This window comes from Aegilops tauschii, chromosome 6 (genome assembly GCF_002575655.3).
Source record: "Aegilops tauschii subsp. strangulata cultivar AL8/78 chromosome 6, Aet v6.0, whole genome shotgun sequence".
Taxonomy (NCBI): Eukaryota; Viridiplantae; Streptophyta; class Magnoliopsida; order Poales; family Poaceae; genus Aegilops; species Aegilops tauschii.
In genome coordinates, this window is record NC_053040.3 from 155,061,826 (window position 1) to 155,083,407 (window position 21,582).

Consider the following 21,582-nt stretch of genomic DNA (forward strand, 5'->3'; position numbering starts at 1 on the left):
GATCCCAAGCCCACCCTGGTCGCGAGGTTTGCAGATCTCTGACCATCGAACCATGTGGTATTTCTGTTTATCGCCCTCGCCGGCCCAGGAGAAACGCCCCTGAACGGTGGCAATCTCGTGATGAAGAGTCTCCGGAAGGCTGTAGAAGCTCATGATGAATAAGAGTAGGCTGGAGAGGGACGAGTTAATGAGCACCGTCTAGGCCGCTTTCGAGAGCCACCGACCCTGCCAAGGCTCAATACGGTGCTGAAGCTTCCCCACCGTGGGGCGCAACTCGGCCACCGTGAGCCTGGAATCACTAATGGGTATCCCCAGATATGTCATGGGGAAGCACCCGAGCTGGCAATTAAGCCGATCCGCTATGCTCTGTCGCTCGACTTGGGAGTAATCCAAGACCATCACTGCACTCTTGTCGAAGTTGATCCTGAGGCCAGACATCTGTTGGAAGCACAGCAGGAGGAACTTCAAGTTCGTGATATTGCTCGTCGAGCCTTCCACCATGATAATGGTGTCATCCGATACTGGAGAAGGGAGATTGTGGAGTAGTTATTAGATGATGGGTTGCGAGAGTGACAGAAGCGATGGGTTGCGAGAGTGACAGAAGCTTAAACCCTAGTTTATGCGCTATTCCGTAAGGGACCGATGGATCCAAAAGTTTAACGCTATGGTTAGAATTTATTATTAATATTTTTCTCGTAGTTGCGGATGCTTGCGAGTGGGTTAATCATAAGTAGGAGACTTGTTCAGGTAAGAACAACACCTAAGCACCGGTCCACCCACATATCAAACTATCAAAGTAGCGAACACGAATCGAATCAACATGATGAAAGTGACTAGATGAAATTCCCGTGTACCCTCAAGAACGTTTTGCTTACTATAAGAGACCGTTTTGGCCTGTCCTTTGCTTCAAAAGGATTGGGCTACCTTGCTGCACTTTTGTTACTACTATCATTACTTGCTCGTTACAAATTATCTTGCTATCAAACTACTATCTTACTTACAATTTCAGCACTTGCAGACATTAATTTGCTGAAAACCATTTGTCATTTCCTTCTGCTCCTTGTTGGGTTCGACACTCTTACTTATCGAAAAGAGATACAATTGATCCCCTATACTTATGGGTCATCACTTCACTTCTTCTTACCAATCAGAACTTTCCACGTTAGCACGTCTGTGAAATCCTTCTCCACCCCCCCCCCCCCCCCTCCCCCCCACACACAGACCTGCCATTCTGAAGGCAACTGCCCTCAGGTCAAACACCCGCCTCCGCTACTGACAGAAAGTGATCTCACCCCTATTTTGTCTATAGCCGTCAAATTCAACTTCTACTACTTATATATCTTACACCACACTCTAATCCCGTCCCACTCGCAACATTGTTAGTATCATTACTATGTAGGTGAGTCATACCTGGTTGCCGTCCCCGGCCCGTCACAAACACTTCAATGAAGTTGGTGCATGCACCTGCTCCCCGCCGTGCGCCACATGTTCTTCCATGCCTTAACATCGACTCTCTCCACTTGTGACGCCTGAATCGCTGCCACGCCAACCGCCCTTTCTATAGTGGAGACTCGGCGAGCCTAGACCCTAAACCGCGAATCCAAGCTCTGTATTCGCCGCCAGCAGGTACAAAGAAGGAAGAATTCGCCACTCCTAGAGCAGAGATCTACACGGCCGACAAAAAGATGAGAAATCCAACTGAAAAAAGAAAGATCGGCAGCGACGCGGTGGAGCACAGTAGGTGCCATGCAAAACCGAAATGGAAGGTAGCCGGCGGATTCAAGGCGACGGCCCGGGGTGGCAACCCCCACCATGCACCCTTTTCTTTCCCGTTTCTCGCCGAAACCCACATAAATACGCCGCCACCCTCCGAGGAACGCCGTCATCTGTCTCTTTCCTCCTCTCCTCTCCTCGCCCGCTCGCCGAGACTGCGTGGCCGCGCCTGCAACACGTCGCCGGCGAGTCGGCGAGCGCGCCCATCGCGCGTGGGAGAGACCTGGTAAAGCAAGATCGCGCGTCATCCTCTCTCTCTCGGTCTCTCCGTACCCTCGCTCTCTCGCTGCGCGATCATGCCTCTCTCGTGCTCTCACCACAGGACAGTCCAAGGCAGTACGAACACGCAGGGGACAGTCGATCGAGGCGTCGCCGGCAGGCCGCGATCACCCGCGGTACTCTGTCGCCGGCAGGCCAGCACCCCGATCGAGCGAGACTCTGTCGCCGATCGAGCGAGTAAGCAGAGACGCGTCGGTCCCTCCTCGCTTCTTTCATTTTCCTTCTATATCTGCATGGCCCCTTCCACGTCTAGGTGTCGTGTTTGTTTCCTTTGCTCGCCTCTTGCTCTGTTCCGGCCGATCTGCAGTACCAGCAGAATTACAGATCAAAAAAGTGAATTACAGGTCAATCTATATATCCTCAAGAGAAGAATTACATATCGTCTACAATAGCTAGTGAGTTGAGAATAGCCAAGGGCATTTGAACTTTGACAAGTCTCATACGTGTGCGACGCGCTGAGGTCTGCATGCCTGAAGTGTGTTACACCGATCACGCGCTGGTCTTATCGCCGTGAAGTCTACTCTTATTCGAATTCGCATCAAATTTGCCTTTTTATGGGGCATGCATGCACGGCAGGTATACACCCAATTAAGGGGCATATCTTTTTCAATCCTATAACAAATTTATTCAAGATTGCAATCCCGTACTGCATTATTTTGCCCAGTTACTGCTATATTTCGAAATCTAGTAATAAATTGAAAGGGCCCTGGTTGCATATCGCCCCGGCCGAGAGCGGCCGCAATAGCTCGACACATGTCAGTAAATGCTGCCGTAACTCTACTCCTTTTGCTATTCTTGAATGATGATTACCCCTTTCAGTTTTCCTAGACTACTCATAATAGAAGTAACATAGGTAGTAACATCACACATATCTAGATAAAATAGATGATGTGGCAAACAATAAATGAAGAAAGAGAGCAAAATAGTAACATAGCTAGTTACTAGTAGTATGAGTAACATCACATTTACATATCAAGGCAAGATGTGTCTATAGCCTAATAAATAAAGTGTTGCATGTTACCACACATATATGTTACTCCCCACTATAGAGGTAGTAACATAGACTAGTAACACATGGGCATGTTACTAGTTTATGTTACTACCCATTGTGGCTAGTCTGAGTAGCATCACACATCTCAAGGCAAGATGAGTCTATAGCCTAATAAATGAAGTGTTGCATGTTACTACACATATGTTACTCCCCACTAGTAACATAGACTAGTAACATTCTATGTTACTACCCATTGTGGCTAGTCTTATGTCACTTTATTGTGTACTTACTTGCTCTAATAATGCATAGTATCATACAGTAGCTAGTATCATATGCAGTACTTTATTTATATTGTCATGCATGACACATAGTAGCATAACATTTATTATGATACGGTTTCATGATATGATACTTAATCCTCTCTTTCTTCATTGTGGTTAGATGTCCATGTTACTAATCTATGTTACACATAGATGCCCGTGTTACTAGTCTATGTTACACATAGATGCCCGTGTTACTAGTCTATGTTACTACCTAGTCTAAAGCACATCTAGATGTGCTTTAAATATTGCACATCTAACTCTAATGGCATTGATTTTATGCTAAGATTCGTGCAAGCATTTTTTGTTCTAATTCGATTTAAGCAGGACACACCTAAATGTGCCTTAAACAGATCCCTTATCCTTTATCCTTTAGAGTGGTTGCCAATTGTAACTGCTTGGTGGCTTTTTTTGGATATCATTAACTAATTAATTGCTTGCATGCATGGTCCAGGCCATGCTTGCTTTTGCATCCCTTGTTTTCAGGATTTCTTTTCCCTCTCTATACGGGTGAGATCAGGTCGGCCGTTTCTACTTCTCGTTGCTCAGTCATGCTTTGGAAGGTACATACTCTACTCCGTTTAAGAATTAAGATTCTTGCCTATGCATGTGCACATTGCTTCTTCTTTCTTTTTAGAGAGAGAGAGTGAGTGAGTGTGTGAGAGAGAGAGAGAGGGGCATGTGCACACTTGGCTTGGCTCTGTGCATTGAGACTCGAGAGCTTTGTCCGGTTAACCACGATGCCATTTCGTTGCTCATTGGTGACGAATTCATTTTTGCTTTTCTTTTCTATTTTTGTAAAATAAAAATAACGCGGGGGGTGGGGGAGAGGGGGTCAGGAATTTCCCACTTGGATATATTTCGAGAAGGAGGCAACCCTCAAACGTTCACAACAAAGGTAAAGGGAATCACAAAAAAAAAGAGAAATCAGAGGGGTACCGAGGCAAGCAATCCAGTGGTCTGCTACACAGTTGTCTTTCCGACATGCTCCGTGGTGGCGGTGGTGGCTGCACCTCTTGGTCGTATGGGCAGCAAGGGATTTAGCGGCGGGAGGCTCTGGCCTGCTCCGGCGGCACCCAGATCTGGTGTAGTTGGGCTTGCTCTGGTTGTAGTGGTGAAGATGAAAGAATAGACGGCAGAGGATAGGAAGCACATTCTTCGGATTCCTCTGCCCCCCCCCCCCCTCTTCCCGAAGGGCGACACGGGCGACGCTCCCATCCGTTGCCTCTGGCGCTCCTTCCTTCCCCGTCCTCTCCCTCGCCGCCGTCAATCAACGCCGTTGGGTAAAGCTGAAGTGGTGTGGAGGAGGTCGGTCGTTCCTACTTCTCGTTGCTCAAACAGTTGAGTTGTTGTCACGGCTCGCGAGAATTGGTCAAGCACAGAGTCATGCTTTGGAAGGTACATACTCTACTCGGTTTAAGAATTAAGATCCTTGTCTCAAGTAGATTAATTGCATATGCATGTGCACCCTTATTATTATTATTATTTGAGAGAGAGAAAGGGGCATGTGCACTCTTGGCTTGGCTCTACGTGTTGATATTCGAGAGTTTTGTCCGGTTAACCGTGATGCCAATTAGTTGCTCGTGAGCGATAAACAATTCGATCAAACTTTTCTGTTTCAGTTTTGCTTTTCTTTTCTATTTTTGTAAGAAAATAATCAAAGCCGAGGGAGAGGGGGGGATCCGGGAATTTCCCACCTGAATATATTTCCAAAAGGAGGCAGGTCTCAAATGTTTAACGGAATCACCAAAAAAGAAAAAAGAGAAATCAAAGGCAGCGGGGGGGGGGGGGGGGTCGTCGGAACGCGAGCAATCCGGCCGGCTGGTTCAGGATGATAGCAGTCGAAAGATGTGAGTGCCAAGAGTAGCATCATCCCGGCATGCCTTCAAAAGCAGAGGGAGAGAGAGGGTGTGAGGCCTCTAAACCCCAAGACCACCCCATTGTGGTGCTTCTAGAATTGCCAACAACACAAGATGGCGAAGGCATTGGTAGTGTCGGGGCTGACAGCGGTTGACACGTCCATGAGGTGGAGATTTCGCACTTCGGCGCTTTTTCAAGAACAACAATCCCAAGCGGGTTCTAGAACCACGTAGCAAACATGCACCGATAGATCAGGTGATTGACAGTTTCATGGGGTTCATGGCAGAGGGGGCTCCCCATGCCTTCCAGGGTGACAATCCTATTTGTTTATTTCTAACAAAAATCCAGTTCGATCCACTTTCCCCTCTCGGGCCGCTTGCGCGGGCGGCTCTGGAGGCGCCAACCCTAGCGCCGAGAAGCCCCCGCCTCCATGAGATCCCCTTGCCGCCGCCGACGGCAGCGGTGGCGGCGCCCTGCCCACAAAGACGGTGAGCATGGTCGGCGCCCCACGGGCCTCCCTCGCGCGGGGGAGGGCACCAAGCGGGCCACGCGGGTGAGTTCTTCTGGTGTGGCGGAGCACAACAAGGTGCGCGTGTGGGGCATAATGAGGAGCGTAGGCACGACGGAGCACAGCGAGGAGCGCGGGCACGACGTGGAGCATAGTGGAGGAGCACAGGTGTGGGGTGTCGTCTAGGTGGCGCTGGCATGGGTGAGGGCGGAGGCGATGCCGCTCGGACATGGAGAGGCACAGCGATGCTCGGCCAGGTGTTGCGCACGAGCAACGGCCAGACCTCGCTGCGGTGTTTGGACGAGCGGCGGTGGCCTCCTGGTGCTGCTGGCGCAGGTGCTAAAGGAGAGGGCTTGGCCCGGATCTAGGGCTCGTTGCTGCCTGATCTGGGGCTCCAGTCCGCAACCGCTACGCTTCTGCCTGCCAGGAGTTGGTGGGTTGGGTGTTGCATGAGGTCGAGATTTGTTCCGGTGCTGCGGGGTCTTGGTCGTGCCAGAGGTGGAAGGTGAGCTGTCTTCCGGAGGCTGCGCGGTGTGTCGGTATTCCACGGCGTTCTGATCACATTGGCGAGGTGCTGCGGTGGTGGCGGAGTAACCCAACATGGACAGTGGCCTCAATACGGTGGGGGTGGTTGGACGTGCGCGACATTACGGATGAAAATCTTGCCCATCTTCGGCCGGTGCTAGCGGCGACGGCGCCTGTAGGTGTCGTTTCCCTCCTTGGAGGCGTCGCGGAGGTGTGCCGGCATTTCCCCCCTCTTGCTTGAGTTGTTGTCTCCGAGCGAAAGCCCCTTTTCGGATCGGCGATAGCGGTGTCTTTGATGTCGTGACTGTCGAGAGTCTCGTGTGGGGAGACATGGTTTGGAGGTTTTGTGTGGCGGCTCTTCGATGCTTGCCGCTAGTTCAAGTAGATCTTCATCGGCGCAATGCACGCCGTTGCCGGTGAGTCAAAGACGATAACTTGCTTGGGTCTGTTCGAATCCCGACATCCACTCGTCATCTCCTTTTATGCATTCTAGGATGGTTGGTGCATCGGCAAGGGAGGTCCGGTTGTAGTTGTTGCTCTTTGAGGTGACCGGTGTTGGTTTAGACGCGGCTTTGTTGTTTTGCTTAGGGCAGACTCCTTGCGTTGTGTTGTAATGTGTGTGGTGGTTGATCTTTGGATTGACCCGGGTGTAAGCTACACTTGCTCTTTGCAGCGAGAGGTAGTCTTTTGTAATTTTTTTCTACCTTCTATAAAAATATGATACGCCGTGTCGTACTCTAAAAAAGTAGGAGTAATGAGGATGTGACTAAAATAAACTTAAATATAAAGTCATTTGTAGAACCAGACATCAGTCTAATGGCAGCAGTGACACATCCTCAGCGAGTGAATTTTCCGTATGTACGGGTCTTCTGGAGGTCGTTTCAATATAAAGTCATTTTATTTGCTCAAAAAATATAAAGCCATTTTGCAATTAAATTAAATGATTTTAATGCGGTCGGAGCAGTGACCCCTAGCCGCCGGCAAGATAGAAGTTTGTGCGTTCCAGTCCCGCCACCACCACCGCCACCCCTACCCGCCGGCATAGCTCACCGTGAGCTTCGCCGGTCAAGAATTCCGCAACCATTCCGCGTAAACGCAAGTACCCGGCCGTGCGCCGCTGGCCGGCGGATTGATCGGGGCCACTCACTGTAGCTCCGAGGGCGAGTGAACGCGACGCTGGTGCTTCCCGTCGCGCCCTTATCTGTCCCCGCCGTCGCCCCATTCGCCGCGCGCCGACCTCTGCCTCTCCGTCGTCATCGCCCCGTCCCTGGCGGCTCCCTTTCCCCGCTGGTGCCTCCGCGATCACCAGGATCGTCGAGGCCAACACCACGGGTGGGGGGTGACGACGGACGATGAGGAACGTCATGACGTGCTGGACGATTGCCGGTGAGACCATGTGCGAGGTGAAAGAGCACCGGACAGCATTGCCGGAGAAGAGGGAGAAGGAAAGAGCTGTGATGGATTGTCCGCCGCCGCCCACAACCTGTTCGATGTATTGGCTGTGTGTGGAGGCATTTCGCTACAAATGTAAAGTGTAAAATGAACCTTTTGACCCTGACAGAGTAGCATCATCAGGTAAGTGTTGCAAATGGCATGCCATATCTGGAAAGTTTGTACAAGAGCAATCTTGCACGTGCAATTTCTTTGGAAGTTGGCGATGGTATTTAGAATTACATTGGCATGTATCCAGATTCCCCTTGCCTGGGACTCTTAATCTTACACAGTAATTTCTCATTTCTTATTTAGCATGTGTATATACCAATCTAGAACACCAGCTTAAGCTTTGTTGAATCACCTTCTGCTTTGTTGAATCCACGATCGTCTATTGGCTCATGGAAGATGCCCTGATCAGTTTTTTCTGCTAAGTACTCCCTTAGTTTCTAAATATAAGCCTTTTTAGAGATTTCAATTAGGACTACATTCAGATGTACATAGACATATTTGAGTGTAAATTCACTCATTTTGCTTTGTATGTAGTTGGTATTGGAATCTCTAAAAGGGCTTATATTTAGGAACGGAGGGGATATTTTTAGTACCTTATTTCATTTGTTTGCCTGCAAGATTTATTGGTTTGATGTATTGTCATTGTTCAAAACTCTGTTACCTCAGCACTGATACTTACTCTTGATTGTCCCCTCCTTTTCCAGGATAGCCTCTACCTGTTGGTCCAACTTCTCTGTATTATCCGTATATCTGCATCGCCGGAATCTGATAAAAGGAATCTATTTGTTCTGAGGAATGCAATTCCTCAAGGGAAAGGCTTTCTCAGTGACTGGTTTGATCCAAAAACTCCTCCATGCAGATGGTCAGGTATAACTTGTGCGGGAGACGCGGTTGTGGCCATAGATCTGTCCCATGTGCCACTCTATGTCCCTTTTCCGTCATGCATCGGGGCATTCCAGTTGCTTGTTCGGTTAAAGGTCAGTGGATGTCAGTTCAATGGTGAGCTCCCGGAAGTTGTGGGAAATTTGCGGCAGCTCCAGTACCTAGACCTGAGCAATAATCAGCTCGCTGGCCCCCTACCAGTTTCAGTATTTGACTTGAAGATGCTTAAAGAACTGGTGCTTGACAAAAACTGCCTTTCCGGACAACTGAGCCCTGCCATTGGTCAGCTTCAGCACCTCACTAAGCTATCCATGTCCGTGAATTCCATCTCTGGAAGCCTTCCTCCAGAGCTGGGAACCTTGCAGAACCTGGAGTTTCTGAACCTTAACAGGAACACATTCAGCGGGTCGTTACCGGCAGCTTTCAGTAATCTGACCCGGCTCTCATACCTTGCCGCAAGCAATAACAGCCTCACTGGATCAATATTTCCTGGAATAGGCACATTGGTGAACCTCAGGAGACTTGTTTTGTCGTCAAACGGTTTGACTGGGCCAATTCCTGAGGAGATTGGTCAACTGGAAAACCTGGAACTTATAAATTTAATGAACAATGGTTTCACTGGAAGCATTCCAGAAGAGATTGGTCACCTGAAGCGGCTAAAAGTGCTTAAACTCTCCAACTGCAAGTTCAATGGTGCCATACCTCGGTCAATCGGTGGTCTTGAAAGCTTGATGACTCTTGATATATCAGGGAACAACTTCACTGCTGAACTCCCAACATCTGTCGGTGAACTGAGCAATCTAACTAAATTGTTAGCAGTTCATGCAGGGCTCACTGGGGCCATACCGAAAGAACTTGGTAACTGCAAGAAGCTTACTGCTATAGACATGTCCTTCAATCATTTTACTGGCTCTATCCCTGAAGAACTTGCAGAGTTAGAAGCTATTATCAGCTTTAAAGCGGAAGGTAACAGACTGTCGGGTCGCATTCCAGATTGGCTTCGAAACTGGGGGAATATTATGTCTATATCGTTGGCGAACAACATGTTCAGTGGGCCTCTGCCATTGCTGCCTTTGCAGCATTTGGTTGAATTCTCTGCAGGAAAAAACCTGCTCTCAGGCCCTATCCCTGCCGGGGTGTGTCAAGCTATCTCTCTGCGGTCACTCAACTTGTATAGTAACAATCTGACAGGGAGTATCAAGGAGACATTCAAAGGATGCAGGAACCTCACTACACTGAATTTGCAAGTTAACCAGCTCTGTGGTGAGATACCAGAATACTTGGCTGAGCTACAGCTAGTAAGCCTGGATCTCACCCAGAACAATTTCACGGGGTCTCTGCCTGACAAGTTCTGGGAGTCATCAACTGTTCAGGAACTCTATCTCAGTGATAATAACCTCACCGGCATGATCCCTGAGAGCATTGCCGAACTTTCCCACTTGAAGATTCTGCGGATTGACAATAACTACTTGGAAGGACCAATTCCACGGTCGGTCGGCACTCTAAAGGGTCTGATAACATTGTCTCTGTGTTGCAATATGTTGTCTGGGAACATCCCGGTAGAGCTCTTCAACTGCACAAACCTCGTCACGCTAGACCTGAGCTATAACAGTTTGACCGGACACATCCCAAGGGAGATATCACGCTTGACACTGCTTAATAGCTTGGCTTTGTCTAATAATCAGCTGTCAGGCACTATCCCTTCCGAGATCTGTGTGGGATTCTCGCGCGCGTCTCACGTTGATTTGAGATTTTATCAGCACCAACGACTTCTTGACCTGTCATACAACCAGTTGACTGGTCAGATCCCAACAACGATCAAGGATTGTGCTATAGTGGTGGAACTATACCTGCAAGGCAACTTGTTGAATGGAACTATTCCTGCAGAGCTTGGCGAGCTGACGGGTCTTGCAACCATTGACCTGTCTTTCAATGCATTAGTAGGACATATGCTTCCTTGGTCTGCACCATCTGTACAACTTCAGGGCCTTTCTCTGTCTAATAACCGCCTGAATGGATCCATTCCTGCTGAGATAGGCCACATTCTTCCTGCAATTTATAAGCTGAACTTGTCGGGTAACACGCTTACTGGCAATCTACCCCAGTCTTTGCTCTGCAACCATCACCTAAGCCGTCTGGATGTCAGTAACAACAACCTCTCTGGAGAAATCCTATTCTCCTGTCCCGATGGGGATGAAGGATCCTCGAGTGCCCTGAAAACGTTCAATGCAAGCAATAACCATTTCTCAGGGAGCCTCGATGTGTCTATCTCCAACTTCACAGGGCTGACCTCTCTTGATATCCACAGCAATAGCCTCAACGGGAGCCTGCCTTCAGCTGTCTGCAATGTTACCACTTTGAACTATCTTGACTTATCAAGCAACGATTTCAGTGGCACCATCCCATGTGGTATATGTGATATGTTTAACCTTGTGTTTGCCAACTTCTCTGGTAACCACATTGTTGGCACGTACAACTTAGCGGACTGTGCTGCTAATAACATCAATCACAAGGCGGCCCATCCATCTTATCGAGTTTCACTAGCAGCAATCGTCTGTGGCATTACGATCATTATCATTCTATTGGTTCTTCTGGGGGTTTATTTGAGACGGAGACTATTGAAGAGAAGGTCCTCATGGGCTCTTGTACCTGCGAGCAAGACCATGGTGACCTCCGAGGAAACCTTAAGGAGCAAACTCCTAGGGAAGAAGTCACGGGAGCCTCTGAGTATCAACCTCGCGACATTTGAGCACTCACTGATGAGGGTCGCCGCAGATGATATCTTGAAAGCCACTGAGAATTTCAGTAATCTACACATCATAGGCGACGGCGGCTTTGGCACTGTCTACAGGGCAGCACTCTTCGGAGGCCGGCAAGTTGCTGTCAAGAGGCTGCACGGTGGCCACCAGCTCCAGGACAACCGTGAATTCCAAGCTGAGATAGAGACCATTGGGAAGGTGAAACACCCTAACCTTGTTCCCCTCCTTGGCTACTGCGCTTCCGGCGATGAGCGGTTCCTGATCTACGAGTACATGGAGCACGGGTGCCTCGAGGCATGGCTGAGGAAGAACCGGACCGACGCAGCCTACGCGCTGGGATGGCCGGACCGTCTCAAGATATGCCTCGGCTCTGCCAAGGGCCTGGCGTTCCTGCACCATGGCTTCGTGCCCCATATCATCCACCGGGACATGAAATCGAGCAACATCCTGCTGGACTGGGACCTGGAGCCGAGGGTTTCCGACTTCGGCCTCGCGAGGATCATCAGCGCGTGCGAGACCCATGTCAGCACCAACCTTGCCGGCACGCTCGGCTACATCCCCCCGGAGTACGGGCTGTCGATGCGATGCACCGCGAGGGGCGACGTCTACAGCTTTGGCGTCGTCATGCTAGAGCTGCTGACCGGGCAGGAGCCGACGGGGCAGGAGGTGGATGAAGGCGGCGGAAGCCTCGTCGGCTGGGTGCAGTGGATGGTGGCGTGCCGCCGCGAGAAGGAGGTGTTCGATCCCTGCCTCCTGCCGGCTTCGGGCGCATGCAGGCAGCAGATGGCGCGCGTGCTCGCCATCGCCCGGGACTGCACCGCCGACGACCCGTGGGCGAGGCCGACCATGCTGGAGGTGGTGAAGGGCCTGAAAGCGACACGGATGATGGAAAACGCGCCTCCGGCGACGACACTCTCCAGAGCGGACCTCCGGTGGTGACAGTCTCTCTCCAGGGAGGGCATGTGATCCAGACAAGACAGCATGCTCTTTGCTACCGTGTGAACTGGAAATCGCCAGATTAAGCTTCAGATTCTCCTTTTTTGATGTTCGCCGCAGGGCTATTGCGTCCATTCAAGAAGGAAGCCGGCGAATGCTATAGGAACAACTCTGTGGCATAATGCAGGCCAATGATAAACCCTTTTTGCGAGAGATAACCTTTCTTCTTTTCATTTCATTTCTGAAAGGCGACAGCCCAATCGTTGTAAGCTTGTATCAGCAGAGTGTTATCTGGAGAATGTGACGAGTCACTGCAGCAACGGTGCTGCTGAAGTGCTATACATGCATCCTCAAATAATGTTGTGACTCTTCTTTTGAGTTTTTAGCTGGTTACAAGATATATATGCACCGTCTCCTTGATCTGGCAGTTCATATGTGTGGCAAGCTCGGGAGATGCAATGCCTGGGAGCGTTTCCATTCGCAGTGTGTTGGTTGCTTCATACTGTATATACTAGAACCTGCCAGTCTAAAAGACCATTCGCAAAAAAGAAAAAAGAAAAAAAAAGGGAGTTCAGCTCCAAGACATTATACTGGACGTGCAAATAGGCAATGTTTTCTTTCACTTGTCTCAAATGCATGGATGTGTGTCCTAGGGGTCTAGAGTTGCTGAGATGCTGTTTTTAAGAACAAGTACTACAATGCTGAAGCTGAGGGGTATAATTCAGAACTTATTTTTGTGACCTTGCACTGGCAGGTTGTATTATTCCCTGAGTCTGAAGTCTAGAGCTGCTTCGATCGGCAAGCGAGCAAACATAAATGGAGGCCGTTTGTTTCATAGCTTCGACTTCGAGTGACGCGTCCTTCTGCAAATGTTTCTGTCCACACAATGAACTGAAAGTGGCAGAGGCGAAATTCTGGTTCGAGTCCTTATATTTATAGCTTTTTAGTAGTGATCTCTGTTCATGGAGATCACGAGGCCACTGATAGCGGTGGGATAGAAGAGTGGGCATGTGGGCTTATATCAAAAGAGAAAACTTTTACACCGCTATTCCACCATTTCTCCTGCTTGAATCTCGTTCAATCCATAAAAACGTGCAATCCCATCTCCAACTAAGACCACTTGATCGATCTCATCCACTTGAAAATTCTTGTAAAAGTTGGTCATTCTACTTTCTAATAGAGTTGTGAGTTCTGCATATCCGAGGATTATATCATGTTTGGAGCATGGAATCAAGCCATAGACAACGATAGGTCATCCAATCAACCAGATAGCTGTCAAATGCACTGAAACAAAAAGCTATATCTATTGTTACCTATGTTTATATTTGTCAAGCGTACAAAAAAATATTCATCATCATCACTTCTTTACATCTCCTATATATGTGCACATTTATGGCATACTGGCAACAACACCAAGCACATAGCTTTTTCCCAGCTTGCAAATTTCCACGGGAGCTCATCTAGCTACACATGCATCAGATGATCCTTTTCCTCCTTTACCCACATCAATGGATCGACGAGATATACTATATGGTTACACTTTCATTGAAGAGCGCGTGCAATCCCAGCTTAACTCCACTTCTTGCCTCAGCAAGTAGCAAGATTTCTTGTGTGCGTCAACTTCTTTGCATTGCTGAAACCTCTCATTAAGTAAACCTTATCGGCACGAATACGTGTAAGATATCAACATCTCCAGCTATCTGTCGGAGGCGATGGCTTCTTCGATCCTCCTAACGACGACGCTGAGACCATGTCCGCTTTCGAGTGCTTTGACGGCAGCTCTATGCGCTTTCTTGTGCCACTTCAGGAGGTTGTAAGACTGCATCACCGACCAGCGAGCTCTATTTGCCATCTGGTAATAAGCAATGAAAGATACTCATGGACTGTTTTGGTTTATTAAGACAAAGGTAAGAAGAGACACATCAGAAGAAGAATATGGACCTGTGCGACAGAAAGCGGAGGATCGAGCAGAACACACAAACTCCTGAATAAATTCTCGTCATTTTCTCCTCCTTCTGCCTCCCCGTATACAAGTGCTTCTGCGGCGATTCCAGCAAACAGAATCATGCAGTATCTGCAATTACGATCTCGCTTCAGTACAGAAGAGACAATGTCCAACAACGCCAAGTGTTGAAATCGAAACATAACGCCTGGTTACATACCTGTCAAATGCTGTACTAGACAGATGACCCTCACCAAGTTCTTTCTCCATCTTTGCATCCCAGAACTGTGTTCCTGCCTGCAGAGGTGTGAGATTACACATCTTGAGATCTCTATGAAAAGCATATCTCAGATCCTTCAGGATTTTTTTGACAGATTGTGCCACAATCTGCACAAAGAAAAACAGGGAAGTCTAATCCTATAGTCTTACTCTTACGGGCACTGGCGGAGCCACTTCCTGGCAACCCTGGGCAGCTGGCCGGGCTCAGCTGGGCCTCCCTTAGAAACAATATTTTATTTTTTTAGTAGAAACAGTGCTGTGTTTGAGGTTGAAGATGACTAATTTTTGGGCAAAAGTTCACTACCATATCAATGCACATGAAATTATTTATGATGTAGCACACAGCGAGCAATCTAGTTCTATGTTTAAGCTAGATTATGAGAAGGCCTGATAGAGTAAATAGAGAATTTCTTAATTCTATGATGCACCAGAGAGGCTTTGGTGCTAAATGGATGAATCTGATACAATCCTTGCTCTATAATGGATCTGTTGGTGTTAGAATTAATGACATCAATAGCAACTTCTTTGAAGTTGGTCAACCCTATCTCTCCTTTACTATTTAACCTAGTAACTGAGTGTTCACCAGAATGCTGATGAAATCTGCTAGGCATGGTTTAATATCTGGTTTGAAAAAAAAATCTGCCATGATCCTTAAGCGGATCCTCTCTTGCTTGGAACAAATATCCGTCACAGGTGTGAACTTATGCCTATCAACATCGATGTTGATTAAGCCAAACTTATGCCCAAACCTTATGTTGCAGATTAGGGGAATTTCCTATGAAGTATCTTGGGAGTCCCCTAGCACTATAACAAACTTAGAAAGGAGGACTTGCAATCTGTCATTGATAGTGAGAAATTAGTTCTTATTCTATCCTGCTAAGCAAATATTCCTATTTACATGATGAGTGTCATTAAATTCCCTAAATGGGCTATAGCTCTCATAAATTCTCAGATGGCATACTACTTCTGGATGATTATGAAGGACATCATAAATATCATCCAGCCCATTGGTATCTGTTGACACAGGAAAAAAAGAATTTGGAGCCCATTGGTATCTGTTGACACGGGAAAAATAATAATTTGGTGGTTTAGGGATACAGATATGAACGTGTGTCTTCTAGACCTTGGGTTAAAAGATACTCCCTCCGCCCCATAATGTAAGATGTTTTTTCACACTACACTAGTGTCAAAAAAACGTCCTACATTATGAGACGGAGGGAGTACCATTTAAATGACAACAAACTCTAGAAACAGATAATTGTTTTGTAAGTATAGAACTCAGGACCCAAACTTATTTGCCTGTCCTACCAATGATATCTCTCCCTTTTGGAGGGTGTCTTATGGGCTGCAAAAGGTGGTATGATGGGATATCAGTGGAAGGTTGGAAATATCAAAAAGGTGAAGTTCTTGGAAGACCATTGGTTTGGCACCTCAAGTCTTGCTATTCAATTCTAGGAGTTATATGGGCATAATATTTCCCTGACATCTGGGATTGGGTGCAATATAAAAGATACTTTTAGAAGATGTGTAGATCAGAATGGGCTCAACAAACAGTTTGATGTGATTCATACTTTTAGAAGATGTGTAGATCAGAATGGGCTCAGGGTTGTTCTGCCCACATCCTGGGATGTCCACTGAAGGGGAACCTGACCCTTGTAACACTAGCCTCCTAGGAGGACTGTAATCCCCCCATCTTTTCAATGCAATGAAGCGCAAATCCTTTGCGTTTTCTCGAAAAAATATTACTAATTCGCTTCAGATTAATGAGTATGATGATGCTATTATCTGGAAGTTTGAATCAAAAGGGATGCACTCTGCTAGTTAATTTTACACTATCATCAACTTTAAGGAGTTATGCCTGTACATGTTCCTGCTGTTTGGAAGCTAGCTGTCCCACCAAAAATCCACATTTTCCTGTGGTTACTGGCTAATGACAGGCTCCTAACTAGAGACAATTTGAATAAAAGACAGAATGTGCCTGATCTATCATGTGTACTCTGCTCTGAAGCTGAGGCATGCATGCTTGGAAAGTGATCTCTCATTTCACTGGACTTCCAGGCATTGCTAACTTACTTTGAGGCTGGAGCCTGTTTGTGGATAAGTAATATACAACCATAAAGTAGCAAATGACGTTATGGGGGTTGTGGAAGCTTCATAACCATATTTGCTTTAATCAGCACATATTTGTCTGGAATGCGGTGAGTTGGGGGAAAATTGCTGCATTTCTTTCAGTGACGGCTCCTGTGCTCGGAGGGTGCAAGAGAGCAGATAGACAGAGTGGTTCCATCCTGAGTCTCTGAAGATGGAGTTCCCATGGCCGCGTCATGCTAATTCTGAAGCCTGGGAAGGTACTACGGCCTGTCTTGTGCGCTGGGCCGCCAGCTGGAAGCCACCTCACTGAAATTCGTGGAGAATGGGATGATGCTTCATGTCGTCCCCAACATCTGAGTGCGATCTGGGGTTCTGGTTGTGTGGATGTCTTTTGTTGTCTCCTTGTAACACGGTTAATAGATGTATGAGACGTTCTCTGAACTTATTATTTACTTTTGTTTTGCTGGGGTAACGCTTCTGCTATTCCCCCATGGACTGGTGATGTAAAACCTGAACCGATTTGGTTTAGTGATCAATGGAACTGGGTCAAGGACCTATTCTTTTAAAACTACCATAGCCACAGTTAGGCTTTGCCCAGGCTCCAAAGGCCAGCTAGCTCAGCCACTTCTTACAAGACATATTTCTTTAGTCTTGGCTACTACATACCAACTTGGTGAGGTGTATTAGCCTTCTAGATCAGCAAAGACTTCTAAAACTGCATCTAAATCCAACTTGAAAACAAAATACGTGTGCATACTTTCCTAATAATGTATGCAGGAACATGGGCAGATTGAACTCAGTCACACTACTTGCTAGTGATGGCAGTAGAACATTTGTTACTTCTAAGTAAACTAAACTCAAAATTTTGAGAAGGCGGGATGATGTATTGAAACGACAGAAATTACACTACATCAGATAATAAACATAAAAAACATCTAGCACAACATACATATAATAAAAATAAATAAAAAAATAGTAAAGGTGGTACCTGGCCTTGAATGCCCATCCGCAGTGCCACAAAGGGATCCAGGATGACTCCTCGTATGGGGCAGCCCATTAGATAAGCTAGACACAAGTTCATGAAAGTAAGATGTGTTAGGGTAAAAACTAGTCTCAGTAGTCAGATGCTATACAAATAGCCATTGTTCCAAATATCGGTCAGTTAATCGCTACTCGGTGGGTCACCGAATAGCTGATTAACTGGTTTATCGGCCAATTAACTGACTGATTCGCCTATATTATCCCTTATCGTCACCTTACCGATATCCTGAACAGTGCAAATACAGACTGCAAAACTAACAAATAAAATCTACCATCCCAAGGTTGGATCGATACAGGAACTTGAGACCATAAAACAGTGTGAGACATTGAAGGAAAAAAATACCAGTAAGAAGATGTCCGGCTTCATGTACAAGGATTCTGCGCTTGTATGGAGGCCAGAAACACGAGATTTGTGCAGCACAAGTACCGCCAAGAAAAAGCGCATCTCCGGTTGCTAACGCCAATATCGCAGCCAAGTTAGGCCGTACATCCACTCCTTGGGTTAGTAGAAAAGATGCACCACCAAAAAAAGTAGCCAGAACATAACGAGAATTTCCTGAGAGACCCCACTTCTTTGGTGCAAGCTTTGCAGCTGAGAAAAGTAAAACATGAAGAAGATAAGGGCTACATAAGAAGGTGAAGTCCTAAATTGGTGCATTATCCTATTTCACATATCCACGGGTAAGACAAGGAGTGTTGCAGTATGAGTTTAAAAAAGAATGCCACTTCAATGTTCAAATAAGGAAGAACACAGATGAAAGAAAGAGAATATTGCCTCAATTTTCACCTTCCAGGCCTGTCATCTCCTTTAAAATTGTCGGCGTAACTTCTCTCGGTCCCTCCAGAACTGCAGCAAAAAGGGTATAAAATATCTCTTGACCTAAATGAAAACTATCAGTGCATTGCTGTGAATACAGAGCAAGCCAGGTGCAAAATTTCAGGGCATTCCTTGACTGAATCGGTATAGTGAAACACTTTCAGATCAGTTCACAGCTTCGCATTCTACATAGCCAACTACCTTATACAAGCTAGAATGCTGGATTTTACCATGAACCCCGCAGACATCATCGAACATTGCTAACAGCTAACAAACCGAATTCTACACCAAGTACAAATTTGAAGGCAGTTTCGCAACTGGGATATTAATTTTGGATAAAATGGCCCTCAAACCCATTCAATTATCACGCAAAAAAAATGGGACAATTAACGAGAGATCGCCGTTTACCTATGTTCTTGAACTTGCCGAAGTTGGCGAGGACCCCGCGGTCGGAGAGGAACTGGTACGCCCGGCCGACGAGCCGCATGTCATCTGCGTCGATGCAGGTGTCCAGCACCTCCCAGTCCCGCCCCGGCGACAGGGGGAGAGCCACCTGCGTAGCCGCATTCGTGGCCGCTTCCGGATAAGACGCGGGCTCCACGGACTGCAGGAAGCGGAGCGCGCGGGAGAGGTCCTTGCTCTCGACGGCGTCCTCGAACTCGCTCCACTCCCTGAGTGAGCCCGCGCGGAGGCGAGTCCCGGGGCGCGGCGGGCGGGGCGGGAAGGGGAGGAAGCGCTTGGAGGAGGGGGAGGCCTGTTGGGTGGCGGAGAGGGCCGCGGTGGAGGTGAGCGGCGAGGAGCAAGAGGTGGTCGCCATTGGTGCGGTCGCGGAGGTGGGTTGCTCTGCTTCGCTGTGACCGTCGTGGCGTCGCCCGCTGCCGGTCGTCACTCGTCAGGCCTGTCCGGTATGACTGATTTTTCTTTTAGGGTAAGGCAAAATTTTATTCATCAAACTCCACACAAGGTGGGATACAAGTTGGGTCATGAGGTTGACCAAACCAAACCTGACCCTCATGATCGAGTCTAAGAGCATACTTCGCTAACTTATGTGCTTCATAATTCACAGCACGACATTCAAAAGAAAAGTTACAAGTGAAAAAGGCTGCTTGGAATTTAGTTTCGTCGATAATAGTTCCATAGCTTTCCTTCAATCCTTTGGCTATGGCATTCACCGCTAGCTGTGAGTCAGACGATATAGCGACATTTTGTAGATACAGTTCCGCTGCTAACGCAAGTGCCTCCCGACATGCGATCACCTCAAGCATGGTCGGATCATGTGAACTGTCAATCACCAATCCCGAGCTTCCCAAATAATTCCCTCCGTTGTCTCTGCATACTGCTACTGCCGAGCCTCTTCTTCCTGGTTGGACTCCCACGTCGACATGGATATTACTGAACCCCGGGGGTGGAGCTCTTGGTCTTAATGGTGGTACACTGAGTGGAACAAGCGCTGCTCGAACTGGAGTCCGCCCTCCTTCCTTGATTATGTCAAGCTCTTCGATATAATGATTGATGAAGCCTTGTATGGCATGCAGACTATGAAAGATGCCCTCGTGAATAGCTTTCCTTCTAGCTGCCCATATAGCCACAGAGTGACTGAAAGTTTCACAAAGAGGTCATGCGGCAGTGTTTCCATGCGCGTGAACAGCCATTGCTTCGCATTCGGTTCGGTAGTGGATGCTATCTTTTGTGTCATCTCCTCATCAACTAGTGCCCAGGTACACCTGGATATTGTGCAATTGACCAATGAATGCATCCACGAATCCGGTGCTCTGCAGATGCCGCACGTGCTCGAATTGGTCATGTGCCGGTGAGCCCTGACATCATTAGTGGGGATCGAATGTTTCGATAACCGCCAAAGGAACACTCTAACCTTGCCTGGAACCTTCCACAAAGTTTTCCATGTCTTCTCCTCTTTGGCCGTCGAAAGTGTGATAACCCACAAGTATAGGGGATCACAACAGTTTTCGAGGATAGAGTATTCAACCCAAATTTATTGATTCGACATAAGGGGAGCCAAAGAATATTCTCAAGTATTAGCAGTTGAGTTGTCAATTCAACCACACCTGGATAACTTAGTATCTGCAGCAAAGTGCTTAGTAGCAAAGTAGTATGGAAGTAACGGTAGCGGTAGCAAAAGTAATATTTTTGGGTTTTGTAGTGATTGTAACAATAGCAACGGAAAAGTAAATAAGCAAAGAACAATATGTGAAAAGCTCGTAGGCATTGGATCGGTGATGGAGAATTATACCGGATGCGGTTCATCATGTAACAGTCATAACATAGGGTGACACAGAACTAGCTCCAATTCATCAATGTAATGTAGGCATGTATTTCAAATATAGTCATACGTGCTTATGGAAAAGAACTTGCATGACATCTTTTGTCCTACCCTCCCGTGGCAGCGGGGTCCTAGCGGAAACTAAGGGATATTAAGGCCTCCTTTTAATATAGTACCGGACCAAAGCATTAACACATAGTGAATACATGAACTCCTCAAACTATGGTCATCACCGGGAGTGGTCCCGATTATTGTCACTTCGGGGTTGCCGGATCATAACACATAGTAGGTGACTATAGACTTGCAAGTTAGGATCAAGAACTCACATATATTCATGAAAACATAATAGGTTCAGATCTGAAATCATGGCACTCGGGCCCTAGTGACAAGCATTAAGCATAGCAAAGTCATAGCAACATCAATCTCAGAACATAGTGGATACTAGGGATCAAACCCTAACAAAACTAACTTGATTACATGATAAATCTCATCCAACCCATCACCGTCCAGCAAGCCTACGATGGAATTACTCACGCACGGCGGTGAGCATCATGAAATTGGTGATGGAGGAAGGTTGATGATGACGACGGCGACGGATTCCCCTCTCCGGAGCCCCGAACAGACTCCAGATCAGCCCTCCCGAGAGGTTTTAGGGCTTGGCGGCGGCTCCGTATCGTAAAACGCGATGAATCCTTCTCTCTCATTTTTTTCTCCCCGAACATGAATATATGGAGTTGGAGTTGAGGTCGGTGGAGCGTCAGGGGCCCACGAGGCAGGGGGCGCGCCCAGGGGGGCAGGCGCGCCCCCCACCCTCGTGGACAGGTGGAGGCCCCCTGACGTGGATTCTTCTTCCAG

General features: G+C 47.5%; 2 protein-coding genes across 3 annotated transcripts; one reads left to right on the top strand and one right to left on the bottom strand.

The window, feature by feature from the left end:
* The first annotated feature begins 4,620 nt into the window (after nucleotides 1-4,620).
* Nucleotides 4,621-12,646, top strand: LOC109744721 (leucine-rich repeat receptor protein kinase MSP1-like). Of its 2 annotated transcripts, none has more exons than XM_045229809.2 (2): nucleotides 4,621-4,761; nucleotides 8,404-12,646. In XM_045229809.2, the coding sequence occupies exons 1-2, from the start codon at nucleotides 4,750-4,752 to the stop codon at nucleotides 12,277-12,279; spliced, it is 3,888 nt and encodes a 1,295-aa protein (XP_045085744.1). In that variant the 5' UTR covers nucleotides 4,621-4,749; the 3' UTR covers nucleotides 12,280-12,646. The 2 variants fall into 2 exon arrangements, with proteins under 2 accessions (XP_045085744.1, XP_073357335.1); XM_073501234.1 differs by lacking the exon at nucleotides 4,621-4,761 and adding an exon at nucleotides 7,233-7,831.
* A 912-nt stretch (nucleotides 12,647-13,558) lies between these two features.
* LOC109744723 (uncharacterized) lies at nucleotides 13,559-19,357 on the bottom strand. Its single transcript, XM_020303868.4, has 7 exons — nucleotides 18,855-19,357; nucleotides 18,417-18,476; nucleotides 17,973-18,221; nucleotides 17,577-17,653; nucleotides 14,439-14,515; nucleotides 14,218-14,350; nucleotides 13,559-14,128 (listed from the first exon to the last, which is right to left on the bottom strand). The coding sequence occupies exons 1-7, from the start codon at nucleotides 19,261-19,263 to the stop codon at nucleotides 13,973-13,975; spliced, it is 1,161 nt and encodes a 386-aa protein (XP_020159457.1). The 5' UTR covers nucleotides 19,264-19,357; the 3' UTR covers nucleotides 13,559-13,972.
* Nucleotides 19,358-21,582: the final 2,225 nt, after the last annotated feature.